This window comes from Haliotis rufescens, unplaced genomic scaffold (genome assembly GCF_023055435.1).
Source record: "Haliotis rufescens isolate VD_foot unplaced genomic scaffold, xgHalRufe1.0.p SCAF_60, whole genome shotgun sequence".
Classification (NCBI taxonomy): domain Eukaryota; kingdom Metazoa; phylum Mollusca; class Gastropoda; order Lepetellida; family Haliotidae; genus Haliotis; species Haliotis rufescens.
Window position 1 is genome coordinate 2,121,483 of NW_025964335.1, and position 20,447 is coordinate 2,141,929.

Below are 20,447 nucleotides of genomic sequence, written 5' to 3' on the forward strand. Positions count from 1 at the left end.
CCACGAGCAGGGGCATGGTGCTGACAAACCAAGAAACATAATCAGGGCGAACCGGGATTTGAACCAACAATCATAGGTTTCTGGCGTGCCCAAGGGACGCAACTCTGCACAGCTAATCTGGGAACCCAAGACTGTGATGGACGTAATTCTATACAACAAACCTCAGATAACTGGGCCACATCTTGAAAAAAAGTGATCAAAGTCAAGGAAATAACAGAGGAGAAGACTGAAGAGCTATGGCCGACATAATGATAGTTCAGATTCACTCACCATATTGAATATCTGCTGCAGTTTTTCATTTGCGTAGTTTATACAGAACTGCTCAAAACTGTTGATTACAAACGTTTCAAACCTGGAAAACAAAATAAGTTGTGTCATATTAAATGAGTCATGGGTTGCTAAAGATCAATTCTAAACCGGTTCTTCATGGGTACATCTTGATATAACATACTCCTAAATATCTGGACATAACATACTCATGCACATATAGTTATAACATACCCATAAATATCTGGACATATCATACTCATGCACATATAGTTATAACATACCCATAAATATCTGGACATAACATACTCATGCACATATAGTTATAACATATCCATAAATATCTAGACATAACATACTCATGCACAGATAGTTATAACATACCCATAAATATCTGGACATAACATACTCATGCACATATAGTTATAACATACCCATAAATATCTGGACATAACATACTCATGCACAGATAGTTAAAACATACTCCTAAATATCTGGACATAACATACTCATGCACATATAGTTATAACATACCCATAAATACCTGGACATAACATACTCATGCACATATAGTTATAACATATCCATAAATATCTGGACATAACATACTCATGCACGGATAGTTAAAACATACTCCTAAATATCTGGACATAACATACTCATGCACATATAGTTATAACATACCCATAAATACCTGGACATAACCTACTCATGCACATATAGTTATAACATACCCATAAATATCTGGACATAACATACTCATGCACAGATAGTTAAAACATACTCCTAAATATCTGGACATAACATACTCATGCACATATAGTTATAACATACCCATAAATACCTGGACATAACATACTCATGCACATATAGTTATAACATATCCATAAATATCTGGACATAACATACTCATGCACATATAGTTATAACATATCCATACATATCTGGACATAACATACTCATGCACAGATAGTTATAACATACCCATAAATATCTGGACATAACATACTCATGCACATATAGTTATAACATATCCATAAATATCTAGACATAACATACTCATGCACATATAGTTATAACATATCCATAAATATCTAGACATAACATACTCATGCACATATAGTTATAACATACCAATAAATATATCCCCGTCAATATGCTGTCACCCATGTGGAACACTTCAAAATATAACATACCCATAAATATCTAGCACTCCTATGAAGTTGAGTTTGACTTTGGTTTTGACGTTGTTCCGCAGCACATTGTTGACGTGGGCCACGATCCAGTCAAACATCCGGGAGTAGATGTGCTTGGCCAGGGCGTCCCGGGCAAAACTGGCCTGGAAACATGAAACAAGATCATAGAGTGAGTGAGGGAGTGAGTGGGATTGGGTGAGTGGGATTGGATGAGTGAGTGAGTGGGAGTGAGGGAGGGAAAGAGAGTGAGTGAGTAAGTGAGTGAGTGAGTGGGTGGGATTGGGTGAGTGAGTGAGTGGGAGGGAGGGAGTGAGGGAGGGAAAGTGAGTGAGTGAGTGAGTGAGTGAGTGGGTTAGTGGGTTTGGGTGAGTGAGTGAGTGGGAGGGAGGGAAAGAGAGTGAGTGAGTGAGTGGGTGGGTGGGATTGGGTGAGTGAGTGGGAGGGAGGGAGTGAGGGAGTGAGTGAGGGAGGGAGCGAGAGTGAATGAGTGTGTAGGTGGGTGGGTGGGTGGGTGAGTGGGAGGGAGGGAGTGAGGGAGGGACAGTCAAACATCCGGGAGTATATGTGCTTGGCCAGAGCATCCTCCCAGGTGAGTGAGTGGGAGTGAGGGAGTGAGGGAGGGAAAGAGAATGAGTGAGTGGGAGGGAGGGAAAGAGAGTGAGTGAGTGAGTGAGTGAGTGGGATTGGGTGAGTGAGTGAGTGGGAGGGAGGGAGTGAGGGAGTGAAAGAGAGTGAGTGGTAGGGAGGGAGGGAAAGAGAGTGGGTGAGTGAGCGAGTGAGTGAGACAGTGTGTGAGAATGAGAATGAGAATGAATGAGTGAGTGAGTGAGTGAGTGAGTGAGTGAGTGGGTGGGTGGGAGGTAGGGAGGGAGGGAAAGAGATTGAGTGAGTGAGAGTAAGAGAGTGGGTGAGTGAGTGAGTGAGTGAGACAGAGAGAGTGTGTGAATGAGAATGAGTGAGTGAGTGAGTGTGAATGAGAGTGAGTTAGTGGGTGAGTGACTATTGTTTTCTGCCACCTTTAGAAATAGTCAAGCAATATATTGGTGGGGAACACCTGAACTGGGTTTCACATAATCTACCATGTGAAGAATCAAACCAGGGCCTCTGGCGTGCCGAGCCAAAGCTCTGACCGTGAGGTTACTTCTACGGCCCTTGTTTCATAATTATTGGACTTACATAGCAATGTGCGTACATGAAGGCTGCTTGCACTTGTCCAGACTTAAGCCATTTCTAATGTGCTAGCCCTCTAATACCAAGCTGCTGTTTAACATGGATACCCCACTTAGACACTGTATACTGACTCCGAGCCGACCGGTCCTTGTTTGAGCCCCTTAATGCTTAATGCCGCAGTTTAACATGGATACCCCACTCAGACACAGTATACTGACTCCCTTAACACAGAATGCCAAGCAGGGAAACAAGTACTACCTTTTAACATCTTTTGGAAATGACCCGACCGGGGATCAAGCCATCGACCTTCTGCTGTCCACGAGGCCACATATTTCTAAGAAGTGAATCTCATGTTTAACCATTTTCAACAGCATCAGGTTTGCTATCAGGTCCAAGGTATTTCTGAGGCAAACCCCTCTTGTCCGACCCGAACCATCCGACCAGTAAAGTTGTAACGATGAACAACAAGCTGCCCAAACAATAGACATATCGCACCCTAGTGGTATAACTTTAGTGAGTGAGTGAGTTTGGTTTTACGCTGCTTTTAGCAATATTCCAGCAATATCACGGCGGGGGACACCAGAAATGGGTTTCACACATTGTACCCATGTCGGGATTCAAACCTGGGTCTTCGGTGTGACGAGCGAACGCTTCAACCACTAGGCTACCCGACCGCCCCTGGTATAATTTTAAATACTTCAGCCGGGAAATAATGCCCAACCATCCGACCAGTAAAGTTGTAACAATGAACAACAAGGTGCCCAAACAATGGACATATCGCACCCTAGTGGCATAACTTTAAATACTACAGCAGGGAAATAATGTCCCCCTTTCGTATATTCCATATATACTCCGTATAGACTTACCTGGCTCTCTGTCAGGGGTTTGGTGAGGGTTTCATTGACTGTCTGGATGGACCGGTTACACAGCCACATCCTCATCTGGGACTCCTCGATGCCCAGCAGCTTACACATCACAGTTAAATGCTCATCTTGTTTCTGTAGTAAAACAAACGTAACACTTCAGTGAGTGAGTGAGTTGGGTTTAACGCCGCTTTAAACAGTATTCCAGTTATATCACGGCGTGTCAGCTTAATGTGGGAGGAAAGCCTGAAATGATGCAGGTCAGACGTTTACCACTTCGGTGAAAACCACAAACATGGGTATGGTGCTGACAAAGCTAGAAACATAATTCGGGATTCGAACCCACAATCATAAGTTTCTGGCGTGCGCAAGGGACGCAACTCTGCACAGCGAATAGCAGCGCCTAAGACGACTGGGCCACCCGTGCCCCCCTAACACTTCAGCATGTGTCACATTAGCAGGCAATAACCCACGACACTGGCCCGTTTCTCTGATACTATGACATAGTCTTATGACAGACTTTGCCCTAAGTTTGATTGCAGTTTAACAATGCACTCAGCAATATTCCATCTGTATGACGACTGCTCGTAAATAGTCAAGTTTTGACCAGACAATCCTGTGATCAATATTGTGAGCAACAATCCAGGCCATTGGGTACGATGACACACAAATCAACCAGTCCCTAAGCCTGACGAACTGATTGATGAAGTCACCTCTGATGTCCAGCATAGGCTGTTGGAGTGCAATTCTAACCAGGCATCCCGTTAAACATATTGTGAATGTCCATCCCAATTTTTTTCCCCACCTACTTGAAATTGGAACTTGCTTATTATTATATTTTTGACCTACCACCCTGAATTTTTGGTCAAAAGTCCATAAACGAAAAAAAACAAAACAATGAAGTCTGGCATACAAATAATTGCAACCATGCTCTAGATTGACAGATGGGCTACCATCCTCTACAACTTACTGGAACTTCACAACACTCCCCCTCCTTCTCTCTGATGACAACGTTGCCGAAGTGAAGCACCGAAGACATGATACGGAAGATCATCATTTGATCCTTGGCAGAAAAGCCTGAAACACAGAACATCAGTTTCAGCATCAGCATGGATGTACCAAAAACATCTTCCCAGTGCGTGACACCTTCCTTACCCTCGCAGTAGCATCATGACAAGATCCTTCCCAGTGCGTGACACCTTCCTTACCCTCCCTGTATCATTACGACAAGCTCCTTCCCAGTGCGTGACACCTTCCTTACCCTCCCTGTATCATCACGACAAGCTCCTTCCCAGTGTGTGACACCTTCCTTACCCTCCCTGTATTATTACGACAAGCTCCTTCCCAGTGCATGACACCTTCCTTACCCTCCCTGTATCATTACGACAAGCTCCTTCCCAGTGTGTGACACCTTCCTTACCCTCCCTGTATCATTACGACAAGCTCTTTCCCAGTGCGTGACACCTTCCTTACCCTCCCTGTATCATTACGACAAGCTCCTTCCCAGTGCGTGACACCTTCCTTACCTTCCCTGTATCATTACGACAAGCTCCTTCCCAGTGTGTGACACCTTCCTTACCCTCCCTGTATCATTACGACAAGCTCCTTCCCAGTGCGTGACACCTTCCTTACCCTCCCTGTATCATCATGACAAGCTCGTTCCCAGTGCGTGACACCTTTGTTACCCTCCCTGTATCATCACGACAAGCTCGTTCCCAGTGCGTGACACCTTTGTTACCCTCCCTGTATCATCACGACAAGCTCCTTCCCAGTGCGTGACACCTTCCTTACCCTCGCAGTATCATCATGACAAGCTCCTTCCCAGTGCGTGACACCTTCGTTACCCTCCCTGTATCATCATGACAAGCTCCTTCCCAGTGCATGACACCTTCGTAACACTCCCTGTATCATCACGACAAGCTCCTTCCCAGTGCGTGACACCTTCGTTACCCTCCCTGTATCATCACGACAAGCTCCTTCCCAGTGCGTGACACCTTCATTACCCTCCCTGTATCATCACGACAAGCTCCTTCCCAGTGCGTGACACCTTCATTACCCTCCCTGTATCATCACGACAAGCTCCTTCCCAGTGCGTGACACCTTCATTACCCTCCCTGTATCATCACGACAAGCTCCTTCCCAGTGCGTGACACCTTCATTACCCTCCCTGTATCATCACGACAAGCTCCTTCCCAGTGCGTGACACCTTCGTTACCCTCCCTGTATCATCATGACAAGCTCCTTCCCAGTGCATGACACCTTCGTAACACTCCCTGTATCATCACGACAAGCTCGTTCCCAGTGCGTGACACCTTTGTTACCCTCCCTGTATCATCACGACAAGCTCCTTCCCAGTGCGTGACACCTTCATTACCCTCCCTGTATCATCACGACAAGCTCCTTCCCAGTGCGTGACACCTTCATTACCCTCCCTGTATCATCACGACAAGCTCCTTCCCAGTGCGTGACACCTTCATTACCCTCCCTGTATCATCACGACAAGCTCCTTCCCAGTGCGTGACACCTTCATTACCCTCCCTGTATCATCACGACAAGCTCCTTCCCAGTGCGTGACACCTTTGTTACCCTCCCTGTATCATCATGACAAGCTCGTTCCCAGTGCGTGACACCTTTGTTACCCTCCCTGTATCATCACGACAAGCTCGTTCCCAGTGCGTGACACCTTTGTTACCCTCCCTGTATCATCACGACAAGCTCCTTCCCAGTGCATGACACCTTTGTTACCCTCCCTGTATCATCACGACAAGCTCCTTCCCAGTGCGTGACACCTTCGTTACCCTCCCTGTATCATCACGACAAGCTCCTTCCCAGTGCGTGACACCTTCGTTACCCTCCCTGTATCATCACGACAAGCTCCTTCCCAGTGCATGACACCTTCGTTACCCTCCCTGTATCATACGACTATCACTGCTTGGTTCATGTTCTAAGCCGGAGGGGCGGTCAGGTAGCCTTGTGGTTAAAGCGTTCACTTGTCACGCCGACGACCTGGGTTCGATTCCCGACATGGATACAATGTGCGAACCCCATTGCTGGTGTCCCTCGCCATGATATTGCTGAAATATTGCTAAAAGCGGCGTAAAACCAAACTCACTCCTTCTAACCCAGAATCCCCACGTGGGCAAAGTTAAGGGGTTACCTAGTAAACTGAAAGCCTCCCGTAGAACCTGAAAATCATGGGCATCATCGACTCCATTGATCTCCGGACTCCCTCCATGACAGGTGTAGAAGAAGTCGTCTGCAGACTCTGCAACACAACACAACCACAGCTAAGTCCAACCAGAAAATAACTTAATTAGTGTATATATCTAAACCAAACAAAACAAGAGTTTGCCACTAACGTGGCTATATCCCCCGCCCCTGTTGCCGAATTTATGACATAATTAAATCTAAACAAACCGTAACCTTTCTTAACCGAGGTGGAACTTGTCATGGAACCTTAGTCCATCTTGTTGCCATGGAAACGTAAAAAATAAAAATGTCTAAAATTTCTAAATAGCAAAAGGCACCAGTTCAGCATGTACCTGACAGACCTGCAAAGTTTGATGAAAAAATATTGAACGGTTTATGAGTTATGCTCCGGAAACGAACCCTACCCTCACAGAACCTAAGACCATCTTGTTGCCATGGAAACGTAAAAAATAAAAATGTCTAAAATTTATAAATAGCAAAAGGCACCAGTTCAGCATGTATCTGACAGACCTGCAAAGTTTGATGAAAAATATTGAACGGTTTATGAGTTATGCTCCGGAAACGAAACGTGACAGACGGATGTACGGACGGACGGAGCCCGTTTCTATATCCCCCGCCAACTTTGTTAGGCGGGGGATAAAAAGTTAGGGATCATGAATATTTTGGGGAATATTTCTTGAAATTGTGTGCTCAGTCTTCACCACAAAAAACACAACTTTTGATATTCAGTGTACTGATCGGGCCAAGCTACATTTCCTCTTTCTTAGTATCATACATTTGCAATTGCAAGTATTAATACTGCAAGTATTAGAAGAATTCAGATTGTAACTTCTGTAGTGTTCATACTAGAGAGTCTCAGGCGCATACTGTGAATCCTCAGTACGATGATTTGTATCAACACTTAGCAAATCTAAAATCACTAATTAAAAAGAATAAGTCAAGGAAAAAATTGTTTGTTGTTTAAGGTAGCACTCAGCAATATTCCAGCTACATGACGGCAGCCTGTAAACTATCCCGTTTGGACCAGACAGTCCAGTGATTGATATAATGAGATATGATCCCTGCCGTCGTTGTAAGACCAGCCTGAGGAGCAGATTCATTTGGTTGCCTCTCAGACAATTGAGTGATTGTTTGTTGTTTAACGCCGCACTCAGAAATATTCCAGCTATACGACGGCGGTCGATAAATAATCGAGTCTGGACCAGACAATCCAGTCATTGACATCATGAGCATTGATTCAAGCAATTGAGATATTATGACGTGTGTCAACCAAGTCAGCAAGCCTGACCACCGATCCCGTTAGTTGCCTCTTACAAGCATAGTCGCCTGTTACAGCAAGCTTGAGTTGCTGAAGACCTTTTCTATCCCGGATCTTCACGGGTATATGGGTTGCTGAAGATCCGGGGTAGAATAGGTCTTCAGCAACCCATCCTCTTACGACAAGAATAGGTTGTTGGAAGCCAGAACAGAACAGGCACAGAAGGTAAAACAGAACAAAACAGGATGAAAGTTTGTCTGTCATGCTGCACATACTCAGCTTCATGTCCGCTAGCTCTGGCAGGTCGGCTGATGCACACAGCTGGTAGAAGATGTGGTAGTTTCTCTCCTCCTCGGCCTGGAACACCACTCTGGAACACACGGGGAAATACCACTTTAACACAATGTAACAATGGGGAATGCCACTTTAACACAATGTAATACATTGGGAATGCCATTTTAACACAATGTAATCCATTGGGAATGCCACTATAACACAATGTAAAACAGGGGAATGCCACTATAACACAATGTAAAACAGGGGAATGCCACTATAACACAATGTAAAACAGGGGAATGCCACTATAACACAATGTAAAACAGGGGAATGCCACTATAACACAATGTAATACATTGGGAATGCCACTATAACACAATGTAAAACAGGGGAATGCCACTATAACACAATGTAAAACAGGGGAATGCCACTATAACACTATGTAAGACATTGGGAATGCCACTATAACACAATGTAAAACAGGGGAATGCCACTATAACACAATGTAAAACAGGGGAATGCCACTATAACACTATGTAATACATTGGGAATGCCACTATAACACAATGTAACAATGGGGAATGCCACTTTGACACAATGTAACACATGGCGAAAAACACTTTAACACAATGTAACACATGGATAACACCACTTTAACACAAAATGATACGGGGGAATGCTACTTTAACACAACGAAACACATGGGGAAAAACACTTTAACACAATGTAATAAAAGGGGAATGCCACTTTAACACAATGTAACACAGGGAAATGCCACTTTAACACAATGTAACACATGGGGAATGCCACTTTAACACAATGTAACACATGGGGAAAGCCACTTTAACACAATGCCACACAAGAGAAATGCCAATTTAACACAATGTAACACTTGGGAAATGCCACTTTAACACAATGTAACAAAGGAGAATCCCACTGTAACACAACGTAAAACAAGAGGGTACATTATATAAATAATAATACATATGTAATAAGAACAGCTAATCTTCACTGGCAGCGAGATTAGTGATGTCATTTGATTGTGACATCATTGTAACTGATGATGTCACAATGGTCTGCAAAGCATTGTGATGCAATATCACAGCGATGATATTGCCTGTGGAAGCCAATTTTGTGATAAGACAACATGCTTCTATGAAAGACAGCATTAAATCTGACCTGGATTTCTCCAGCAAGTATGTCCTCATGTTGGCACCGATGATTTCGTGCTTCCTGCTGAACGTGATCTCGATGTATTTACCGAATCTACTGCTGTTGTCGTTTCTTGTTGTCTTGGCGTTGCCAATAGCCTGGAACAAAGAAACAGCACACCTTGTGAAACTAGAACTGGAATGTCAGGGGGATGGGAATTTTTCTGTTGTAGATGACAATAATCTAATGGCATGAGTGTAAGAGTGAGGGCCTGAGTTGGGTTTGAAGCCTCTTTGAACAGTATTCCTGTTATATCACAGTTTCAGTGGGAGGAAATCTCACAGTGATGCAAGTCTTAGATGTTTACCACTTTGGTGAAACCCACTGGCACGGTAATGGCGCTGACAAACCTAGAAACATAATCGAGGCGAACCCAGATTCGAATCCATTAGTATGGATTTCCAAGGGCCATAACTCTGCACATGATATCCATATGATCATAAGATATAGGATTTGTTTGTTTGTTTGTTTGTTGTTTAACGCCACACTCAGCAATATTCCGGCTATATGACAGCGGTCTGTAAATAATCAAGTCTGGACCAGACAATCCAGTGATTGACATCATGAGTAAGTAAATGCTAAGATTTCACATTTCTATGTATACGTTTGCCACATCCATAATAGAACATTAGTTCTTTGAGGTATCTCCATGATGGGCTTATTCTAGGACTACTGTACCTCCATGATGGGCTTATTCTAGGACTACTGTACCTCCATGATGGGCTTATTCTAGGACTACTGTACCTCCATGATGGGCTTATTCTAGGACTACTGTACCTCCATGATGGGCTTATTCTAGGACTACTTTACCTCCATGATTGGCTTATTCTAGGACTACTGTACCTCCATAAAGGGCATATTCTAGGACTACTGTACCTCCATGAAGGGCTTATTCTAGAAATATTGTACCTCTGACATGAGCTTATTCTAGGACTACTGTACCTCAATGAAGGGCTTATTCTAGGACTACTGTAACTTCATGAAGGGCTTATTCTAGGACTACTGTAACTTCATGAAGGGCTTATTCTAGAACTACTGTACCTCCATGATATGCTTATTTCTAGGACTACTGTAACTTCATGAAGGGCTTATTCTAGAACTACTGTACCTCCATGATGGGCTTATTCTAGGACTACTATACATCCATGATGGGCTTATTCTAGGACTACTGTACCTCTAGGAAAGGCTTTTTCTTGGACTAGCATGACTCCACGATGGGCTTATTCTGGGACTAGCATGACTCCATGATGGGCTTTTTCTGGGACTAGGATGACTCCATGATGGGCTTATTCTGGGACAAGCATGACACCATGATGCGTATTCTGGGACTACTGTACCTCTAGGAAAGGCTTTTTCTTGGACTAGCATGACTCCACGATGGGCTTATTCTGGGACTAGCATGACTCCATGATGGGCTTTTTCTGGGACTAGCATGACTCCATGATGGGCTTATTCTGGGACAAGCATGACACCATGATGCTTATTCTGGGACTACTGTACCTCCATGATGGGGTTCGAGGCCAGGACTTTCTTCTCGACCTGTGTCTCACTATCCGCCTGCGAGCCCCCAACTGTTGCAAAGTATCGCATGGCATATTTAGCCGAGACCGTCTTCCCTGCACCAGACTCTCCACTGACAATAATGGACTGGTTTTCATCAAACCTGAAAAAATAATTAATTAACAAAATTATATAGATATATATATATATTTTTATGCAGGCAAATGGATGGATGAAAAGTATTTCAGCTAAACAGGTCAAAACCAGATGTTCTACAGTTTATCAGAACTTCAGCCTTTATCCTGTGTGTGAGGTGAGGTGAGGTGAGGTGAGGTGAGGTGAGGTGAGGTGAGGTGAGGTTTCAGCTATATAGCAACCGTATTATTCGGATTGCTTAACTTATTGATTGACTGTTGCTAAACACTGCACTCAGCAATATTTCAGCTATTGGACGGCAGTCTATAAATAATGGAACAGACAATCCAGTGATTGACATCATGAACATTGATCTACACAATTGGGGTATGATGACATGCATTAACCTTGACCACCCGATCCCGTTCGTCGCCTCTTACAACAAGTATAGTCGCCTTTTACGGCAACCATGGGTTGCTGAAGACCTATTCCAACACCGATCTTCGTGGGTTTTATTATTCTGAAGTCAAAACAGTAAGATTCCTTCCTGTCCAAAAAGCTCAACAAATAACTGTATGTATACGTGAACAAGACTACTTAAAATGAAACAAACTACAACTTCGCCTAGCAGGCTCTAAGACTGTTGTATAAATAATTGTGACCTTGACATCTTCTTGAAGGCCTCCTCTGCGACCGCGAAGATGTGAGGGTCCATGGCGCCCATGTCCTGGCCGCAGTAGGCCTGGATGATGTCATTGTTGTAGATGTCTAACTGCTCGTACGGGTTGATGGCCACAAGCACTATACCTGAACAACACAGAGAGCAAGTGAGTGGATGAAGTGGTGAGCTGACAAGGTGTTTAATGTCGCATTCAAGATTATTGCACTCATATAGATACGGGCATGAGCGTCATGGACAGAGACTGTCATTGTGTTTGTTTGCTTGTGTTTGTTTGTTTGTGTGTTTGTTTGTGTGTTTGTTGTTTAACACCGCACTTAGCAATATTCGAGCTATATGACGGTGGTCTGTAAATAATCAAGTCTGGACCAGACAGTCCAGTGATTGACATCATGAGCATCCATACACGCAATTGGGATATGATGATATGCATCTACGAAGTCAGTGGGCCTGATCACCCAATCCCGTTAGTCGCCTCTTATGACAAGCATAGTCGCCTTAACAACAAGCATGGGTTGCTGAAGACCTATTCTAATCTTCATGGGGCTCCGAAACACGTGATGAGCTACGATCCAAGACTCACGATGAAACAGAATCAATTTGTTCAAGTACTGGTTGTTAAGAGTGAATTAGTTCTGTTTAACGCCATTTCGAACTGTACATGTACCGTATTCGACGTAATAAGCGCCCAGGGCGCTCTCAAAATTAGAAATAGGGGGCTCTTATTAGAATATTATTTTGGTGAAAAAAAAAGAGAGTTGAAAGATAAATTTCGTGGCCTGAAATGTTTATGTATGACAGATATATTTTTCCAAAATTAAATGTCCATAATTAAGGGTGCGTATAACACACAAGTGCGTATTATATGTGAATAAATAAGTCTTGTGTACATTGATCAATCGGAAGGGGTGCTAATTGGGATTGTTCACTAGCCAATATCTTAGCAAATGTCGCTGTGGGCGCTTATTAGAGCGGGGCGCTTATTACGTCGAATACGGTATTTCAGTTATATCACAGCGTGTAGCTTGATATGGGTCATAAGCCCGTGTGCAGGTCAAAGATGGCTACCACTTTGTGAAACCTACGCACATATTCAGGGATTTGAACCCAATCATGGGATTCTGGCATACCTAAGGGACACAACTCTGCACCTGTTTGCTGACGCTGTACTTACCACAGTATGTGTAGATGAGGTTCTGTTGCACAAACCTGACCTGCAGATTGTACAGAACTGAAACAGAAAGGCAGAACATAAGGAGTGTGCATGTTCAACAAAATAAGGTGAGGTGAAATGGGGTTTAACGTCGCGTCCAAGATTATTGCACTTATATAGCGACGTGCATGTACGTGTGTGTGTTTGTGTGGCTGCTTGTACTAGTCCGGACTGATGCCGATTTATAGTGCTAGCTCACTGAGATACCATGCCGCAGTTTAACATGAATACACCACTCAGACACAGTATACTGACTCCCAGCCGACCAGTCCTTGTTTTAGCCCCTTAATGCCGAGCGCCAGACAGGGTAACAACAAGTACCATCTTTTAACGTCTTTTGGTATGACGCGGTCAGGGATCGAATGCTCTACCACTAGACCACGGAGGCGGTCTCAACAAAATAAGGCTGAAAGAAAAAATAGTGTTGGTTCTCAGGCACCGCACTCATCATACAGTTTGCCGCAAGTTTAATTTTCATTTCCATTTTTTTTTAATATAAGAAAATCCTAAAATATTCCAAGTCCAACGGTTGTCAAACACTGTATTCCAGTATTTTACTCATCAAGGAATATATTAATGTAGGGAGGCCCTTTCCCAGGTTGATTGTACACAACTGTTTCTTAGGATACACACTAGTTACACATAGTATACATACACCCTCCCAAACCCCACAACCCACCAATAAAAAACAAACAAATAAACACTGCCCACCGGCACAACCAATTCTTTTTTTACCAATAACATTTTTCTGATATAAACTTCATGTGAGAAAAAATACTACATAAAGGACTACGGCGCACCATTATGACTTCCTGAATGTCTCAAGAAAAATTCAGCTGTGTACTATTTTTTTCCATTTTTTGTCTAATGCTTTTGGTCTATAATGGCTGTTGTGAGTCTGTCAAGTTTTAAAAAAACATAGCTGAGATGGCCGGAAGACAATGCCACCAGTTTGTTAAAACCCTGGATTCAACAACTACAGGAGTGAGTGAGTGAGGGAGTCGGGTTTGATGCTGCTTTTAGCAATAATCCAGCAATATCACGTCTGGGACACCACAAATGGGCTCAGAGCTCCAGATAAGCTTTTGGTGTTGTGGGTATTTTACCCATACATTTTAAAATCATTGGGTATCAGAAATTCTATCTGGGTATTCAAATTTCTGTTACCCACTAGTTTTTACACATATGGGTATTTAGGGTTAAATATTTAAAAACACTATTCATCTAGTCCCTGCAAACTGGTGTTGTGTGGGTTCGAGAGCTTTGTAGGACTAAAAAATACCACGATACTTCCACAAGAAAGTGTGATGGCAAATGATCATGATGTAACTGTCATCGTGGAGTTTGGCAAGGTTGACGGAATGCCCGTTTATAATTTCAAAATAAGTTGCTGATTTGCGAATCGAATACGCAGGGTTACTTCACAATATTTTGATGATACGCACAAGTTTTATTTTTGTAGCGTATCTGTAATGTTTGTTGCGTATTTGATACACTTGGATTTTATTTTACTGCATATTTCTGCATTTCTGATGCGTATTTTACGCAGATACGCAGCTTATCTGGAGCTCTGGGGCTTCAAAAATTGTACCCATGTGGGGAATCAAACTCGGTCCTTAAATGTGACAAGTGAACACTTTACCCACTAGGCTATCCCACGACCTAATACTACAGGAGAAAACCCTAGACAAACGTTAATTAGTCTGTCATACATACCCTGAAACAAATATATCCAGAACAATGCTTGCATAGCTGGCAAGTCTAGATTACTGTAGTTTTAAGAAATCAAGAGATTCCTTTTTATTATAAACTGAAGTACAAAAGAAAGTACACACCCCTAAAATATCATATATTACGCATATGGTTGAAAAAGTTGTTACATTTTTGGCGCTATCCTAATGTAATGAACAAAACCATTGAGAGCATATCGCAGAAACGTAACCTTGACATTATGATAGGCAACAAAAGCACACATTGTGAAAATGGCAATTTTCTCCATTTGCACGTGCAATGTGCGTAGAAACAGTATAAAAGGCAGTGGATTCTATCGTTCATTACACATTCAACGAAAAAAACACAAGACAAATGCCACGTTTAACAGCAGCGGAGCGAGAGAGAGCCGTGGGGATGTCCCAAGTGGGGGCGTCGAACAGTCACATCGCAAGGACCCTTGGCTGCACCAGGCAAACCATTATCAGACTCCTTCGTCGTGTCAACCAGACTGGCCAGACATCCGACCGCCCAAGAAGAGGAAGACCGAGAGTGATGACCCCTGCAGAAGACCGGTACATACGCACATTACACCTGCGCAACAGGTTCCTCACCATGGCATCAACAGCGTCGACAGCGTTAGGTCACCACATCAGCAGGAACACAGTCATGGGACGACTACGAGCTGCCGGTATCCGGGCTTATCGACCATTCCGTGGGATGACCTTGACCGCTCAACACCGTATCAGCCGTCTTCGCTGGGCAAGAAGAGTCAGACGCTGGCAACGTCGTGACTGGTCACGAGTCCTCTTTACCGATGAAAGTCGATTCAACCTCTACCATGCTGACGGTAGAGTGAGAGTCTACCGACGTAGAGGCGAGCGACTGGCTGGAGCATGTGTCCAACAAGTTCATCCTTTTGGCGGAGGCAGCGTTATGGTTTGGGGAGGCATTTGCGGCGAACAGAAGACGGATTTGGTCATTCTCCACCAGACCCTGACAGCCCAGAGGTACAGGGACCAAGTGTTACAGCCGGTGGTGATCCCCTTCATGCAGGGGCAAAGGCAGGGGTTTCTTTTTCAGCAAGATAACGCCCGACCACACACCGCTAGACTCACTATGGACTTCCTGAACCGTCAGAATATTCAGCTTTTGCCTTGGCCGTCACGCTCTCCGGACTTGTCACCCATTGAACACCTGTGGGACCATCTCGGTAGACAGTTGCGACGACGTGCATAGCCACCAACCACCATACCAGAGTGGCAGCGGATCCCTAATGACGTCATCCGACGGTTGACCTTTTCCATGAGAAGGCGTGTCCTGGCTTGCATTAACTCAAATGGGGGTCATACGAGGTACTGACACCACTCGCATGGCCTTCATACCTGGGACTGTCATCATTTCTACAAGTGTGATTTTTGATGAGTGACCGCCTATGGACGTTATTGTCAACTGAAAAGTTTTATGTGGCCACAAATCTTTAAATCCATTCTAAACATGTTTGAAAATGACTCAACAATGACATTAAACATTACAATCACAATAAAGTTTGCCCTGTCTTCTTTTACTGTCAGAATAGTGGGGTGTGTACTTTCTTTTGTACTTCAGTTTATTTTATTAAGATAATTTAACAAATGTTTTCTTCTGTAAAATATTTTCATTTGAGGTGAAGGTGAGGTGAAATGGTGTTTAACGTCGCGTCCAAGATTATTGCACTTATAAAGCGACGTGCATGTACGTGTATGTGTGTGTGTGGCTGCTTGTACTAGTCCGGACTGATGCCGATTTATAGTGCTAGCTCACTGAGATACCATGCCGCAGTTTAACATGAATACCCCACTCAGACACAGTATACTGACTCCGAGCCGACCAGTCCTTGTTTCAGCCCCTTAATGCCGAGCGCCAGACAGGGTAACAACAAGTACCATCCTTTAACGTCTTTTGTTATGACGCGGTCGGGGATCGAACCCCGGACCTTCCGCTCTCCAGGCGAACGCTCTACCATTAGACCATGAAGGCTGTCTTTTCATTTAAAAGACTAGATATTAGCATGCCCTTAATTCTGAACACTGTGTATCCAATACATACCTTCTGGTTCGTTCAAGTAACTTAGAGAGGTAAGATCGTTTTCACCGATCAAAATATCCGGGTTTCGTAAATGAGGCAGGTTCTTTTCTTTTATTTCTATCACAGATTCCTGAAAAACACCAAGTACAGTCATTAATATAGTGCAAATATTCAATACTTCACCATCAATTCTCCAACCAATATTGACTGACACAGAGTGTGTCATGTTACACTGAAATGTTCTGTTACTACATTAGCAATTTCTATCATAAATAATGACATAACATCGTCTATCACCTATCACTGGTGGCAGTAAGTCAATATACTCAAGGAATGAAATAAGGGAACACATATGGAAGGAGTGAGTGAGTTGGATTTAACGCCGCTTTTAACAGTATTCCAGTTATATCACGGCATGTCAGCTTAATGTGGGAGGAAAGCTTGAAGTGATGCAGGTTTCAGACGTTTACCACTTCGGTAAAACTCACGAGTATGGGCATGGTGCTGACAAACCTAGAAACATAATCGGGGCAAACTGGGATTCGAACCCACAATCATAGGTTTCTGGCATGCCCAAGGGACGCAACTCTGCACAGCGAACCTTGGCGCCTTAGACGACTGGGCCACCCGTCCGTGCCCCCACATATGGAAGGAAGGAGAAATTCTTCAAACAAACCCACAATATAAGGATAATTCAGCAAGGTTATGAAAACAAAAAAGTGCTCTTAGATTAACCAATTTTTCTAAGGGTTGATTGGATCCATAAACAATTCTTTTTATAAACGTCGCGCCTCATTATGATGCGAGAAGAGAAACCAAACCTCAGCGTTCGAAATTGCCACTAGTCACATAGTCCTTGCCAAACTGCCCAATAGTTCAGGTATCATAAGGACAAGTAGAAATTTGACATTTTTAAGGGTTTTGCTATATGTTATCATTATAAGGACTAGTGGACTAAAAATTTAGTTTCTACTGCTGCAAATGTTAAACTGATATCGGAATATATCAATTTACACATGCGTTATTATGTTTTTGTGGAGATCATGGACAATGTGCCACACTGTCATACTCTGTCAAACAGGGCATGCGCAGTGGCGCCTCTGGCAAGGGATAGGGTTTCCCTCACAACTATGGATATGTTGGCAGTGTAGTGGACGTCTGTTGAAAATTTATAAAAAAATTATAGTGTGGTTCTCAGCATAAACAGGAATTTGTGGCACTGATGTGATAGAGCTGATGTATTCACAAGAATTATTATTTTTTTGTGGAGATCATGGACAATGTACCACACTGTCATACTCCGTCATACAGGGCACACTCTCGGTATGACATCTGTCAGTCAGTCTTACAACAGGATCAAACAGACTGAATTACAAACAGCCCTGCTGAGATGGCCCATTCTGACTTGTTTCATAACATGAACAAACAAAAGATCAAAGCCATTTCTGCGTCATTGATGATACGTCACACAGTCAGCGATGGGCTGAATTCAGAGACACATAATTAATTTGCCATTTTTATCTACATGACAAATATAGAACATTCTTTTCATCAACGTTTGAAATTGTGTCATGTAATGGGAATAACCTTCAAATCAAAACTGAAATACATTCTTTAAAAAGTTTAATGATTTTTTTTCAAAGTTTCAAGTTATTTACAGTAAAAGAACAATAGATACACTGAGATGGAAAATAAAAAAACATTATTTGACAAAATTTACTTCAAACCAAAAACAAATTTAGACCCATTTTTTCAACTTTATTGTCATTTTCAATTGATATGCCAAATTTGAATGCCTGCTGAACATGTCAAATGTGTATATATTAACAAAAAATTGTAATGTTACATTAAACATGTTCCAAAGATTCAGGAAAGAACAAACTGAAAAAATGATATCGCTCCTTCTGCAAAATTCCTTAGGCCATGCACATGATGTACACAAAAATAATTATTATATTTTTGAGATCACAGGGGATGGTTCAAGGTTTATTTATTAAAAAAGAGGTCTTGAAATAAAAGCTAAAACAACGAAAATATTTTGTCACATGGGTTTCTTTGCACACACTGCAAAAGTCTCATCTAAAAAATGAACAAACAAAAAATAATTGGTGTTGTCCTAACATCATCTGCATCAACATTTGTAAAACAGTTTCAAATAACATGAGTGAGTGAGTGAGTTGGGTTTTACGCCGCTTTTAACAGTATTCCAGTTATATCACTCCGTGTCAGCTAAATGTGGGAGGAAAGCCTGAAGTGATGCAGGTCTCAGACGTTTACCACTTCGGTGAAACCCATGAGCACGGGTATGGTGCTGACAAACCTAGAAACATAATCGGGGCGAACTGGGATTCGAACCCACAATCATAGGTTTCTGGCGTGTCCAAGGGACGCAACTCTGCACAGCCTTAGACGACTGGGCCACCCGTGCCCCCTTCAAAATAACAAAACTAGAATAATAAGAAATATAAATTCCAACTATAAGCTATAATGGTTATATATCCAAGAGATTACAGTTATTACATTGTCTACTGAATGAAATATACACTATTATTAAGAATAAAACATTGCAAACATTGAAACGCATAGAAATGTTGAACAGCAATCCAGAACAACTTAAGCATGGGAGAACATGCATGAAATAACATGACAATATTAGTAGTAAGAAACAGCAAGGAAATCATGCTGATTAGCGTCATCAATGAATGACTCATGCACGAAGTGCAGCGAGGCTGCAAACTGAGCATTTAAACACTTTTCCAAATCACATGGGTCATACACTCCTTGTCCTGTTCCACAAGGCGATCTTAGCGCTAAGACTATGGTAAGCCTATGTTGAAGTATGGGAGTTACGATCATCTTAGCGCTAAGACTATGGTAAGCCTATGTTGAAGTATGGGAGTTACGATCATCTTAGCGCTAAGACTATGGTAAGCCTATCATTGCCTATGTTGATGTATGGGAGTGACGATCATCTTAGCGCTAAGACTATGGTAAGTCTATGTTGAAGTATGGGAGTTACGATCATCTTAGGGCTAAGACTATGGTAAGCCTTGTGTTGAAGGATGGGAGTTACGATCATCTTAGCGCTAAGATCGCTTTGTGCAAATGGGCCCTGTTCCACAAAACGATCATAGAACTACGCCTGTTGTAAGCAGTTAAAGCATAGTTTTCATTATCTGAGAACTATGATCGTTTTGTGAACGGGCCCAATTGGTCATGTACAATGTAATTTCAACCTTAATTATCTTTGCACATGGGAATGTATATTTGTCTAGGTTGTAATATCTATTATACTGTTTAATATCACAGAATAATTCCGGCTAAATAAACCACTACACACATACATCAACCTATGACTAAGTGATCAAGCACTGAGTGTGAGAATTCCATGAACTTTTAAGAGTACTTCACCACAGATGTTTGAAAGTATCAGCCATTATTTCTCTAAGGGTTTGGTTGCAGATGCCACAATAATTTTTTTTTCAAAACTGAAAAAGAACAGTTCTTATTTTCTTCCCACCAAAACTAATCACTTGTTTTGTTATACCGGTACTATAAAGAAATAGACTCAATGCTTCAAGTTTCATTCATTCTTCATTTGAACAATTAACATAAACTCCAAATTGGCCACACTTTTAAAAGGTCTGATTTAATTTTTCAGGGAAATGAGTGAGTGAGTTGGGTTTAACGC

General features: G+C 42.6%; 1 protein-coding gene across 3 annotated transcripts in view; it reads right to left on the reverse strand.

The window, feature by feature from the left end:
- Positions 1-20,447, reverse strand: part of LOC124140784 (unconventional myosin-Va-like) — a 132,366-nt gene that overhangs the window by 90,201 nt on the left and 21,718 nt on the right. For all 3 annotated transcript variants that reach the window (XM_048386774.1, XM_048386772.1, XM_048386773.1), the window contains 11 exons: positions 16,778-16,886; positions 12,941-12,997; positions 11,750-11,894; positions 10,953-11,115; positions 9,420-9,550; positions 8,240-8,334; positions 6,654-6,761; positions 4,467-4,573; positions 3,500-3,631; positions 1,464-1,606; positions 271-352 (listed from right to left, as the gene is read on the reverse strand). In XM_048386774.1, coding sequence (XP_048242731.1) covers positions 271-352; positions 1,464-1,606; positions 3,500-3,631; positions 4,467-4,573; positions 6,654-6,761; positions 8,240-8,334; positions 9,420-9,550; positions 10,953-11,115; positions 11,750-11,894; positions 12,941-12,997; positions 16,778-16,886 — 1,272 coding nt within the window. The remainder of the gene's footprint in view (positions 1-270; positions 353-1,463; positions 1,607-3,499; positions 3,632-4,466; positions 4,574-6,653; positions 6,762-8,239; positions 8,335-9,419; positions 9,551-10,952; positions 11,116-11,749; positions 11,895-12,940; positions 12,998-16,777; positions 16,887-20,447) is intronic.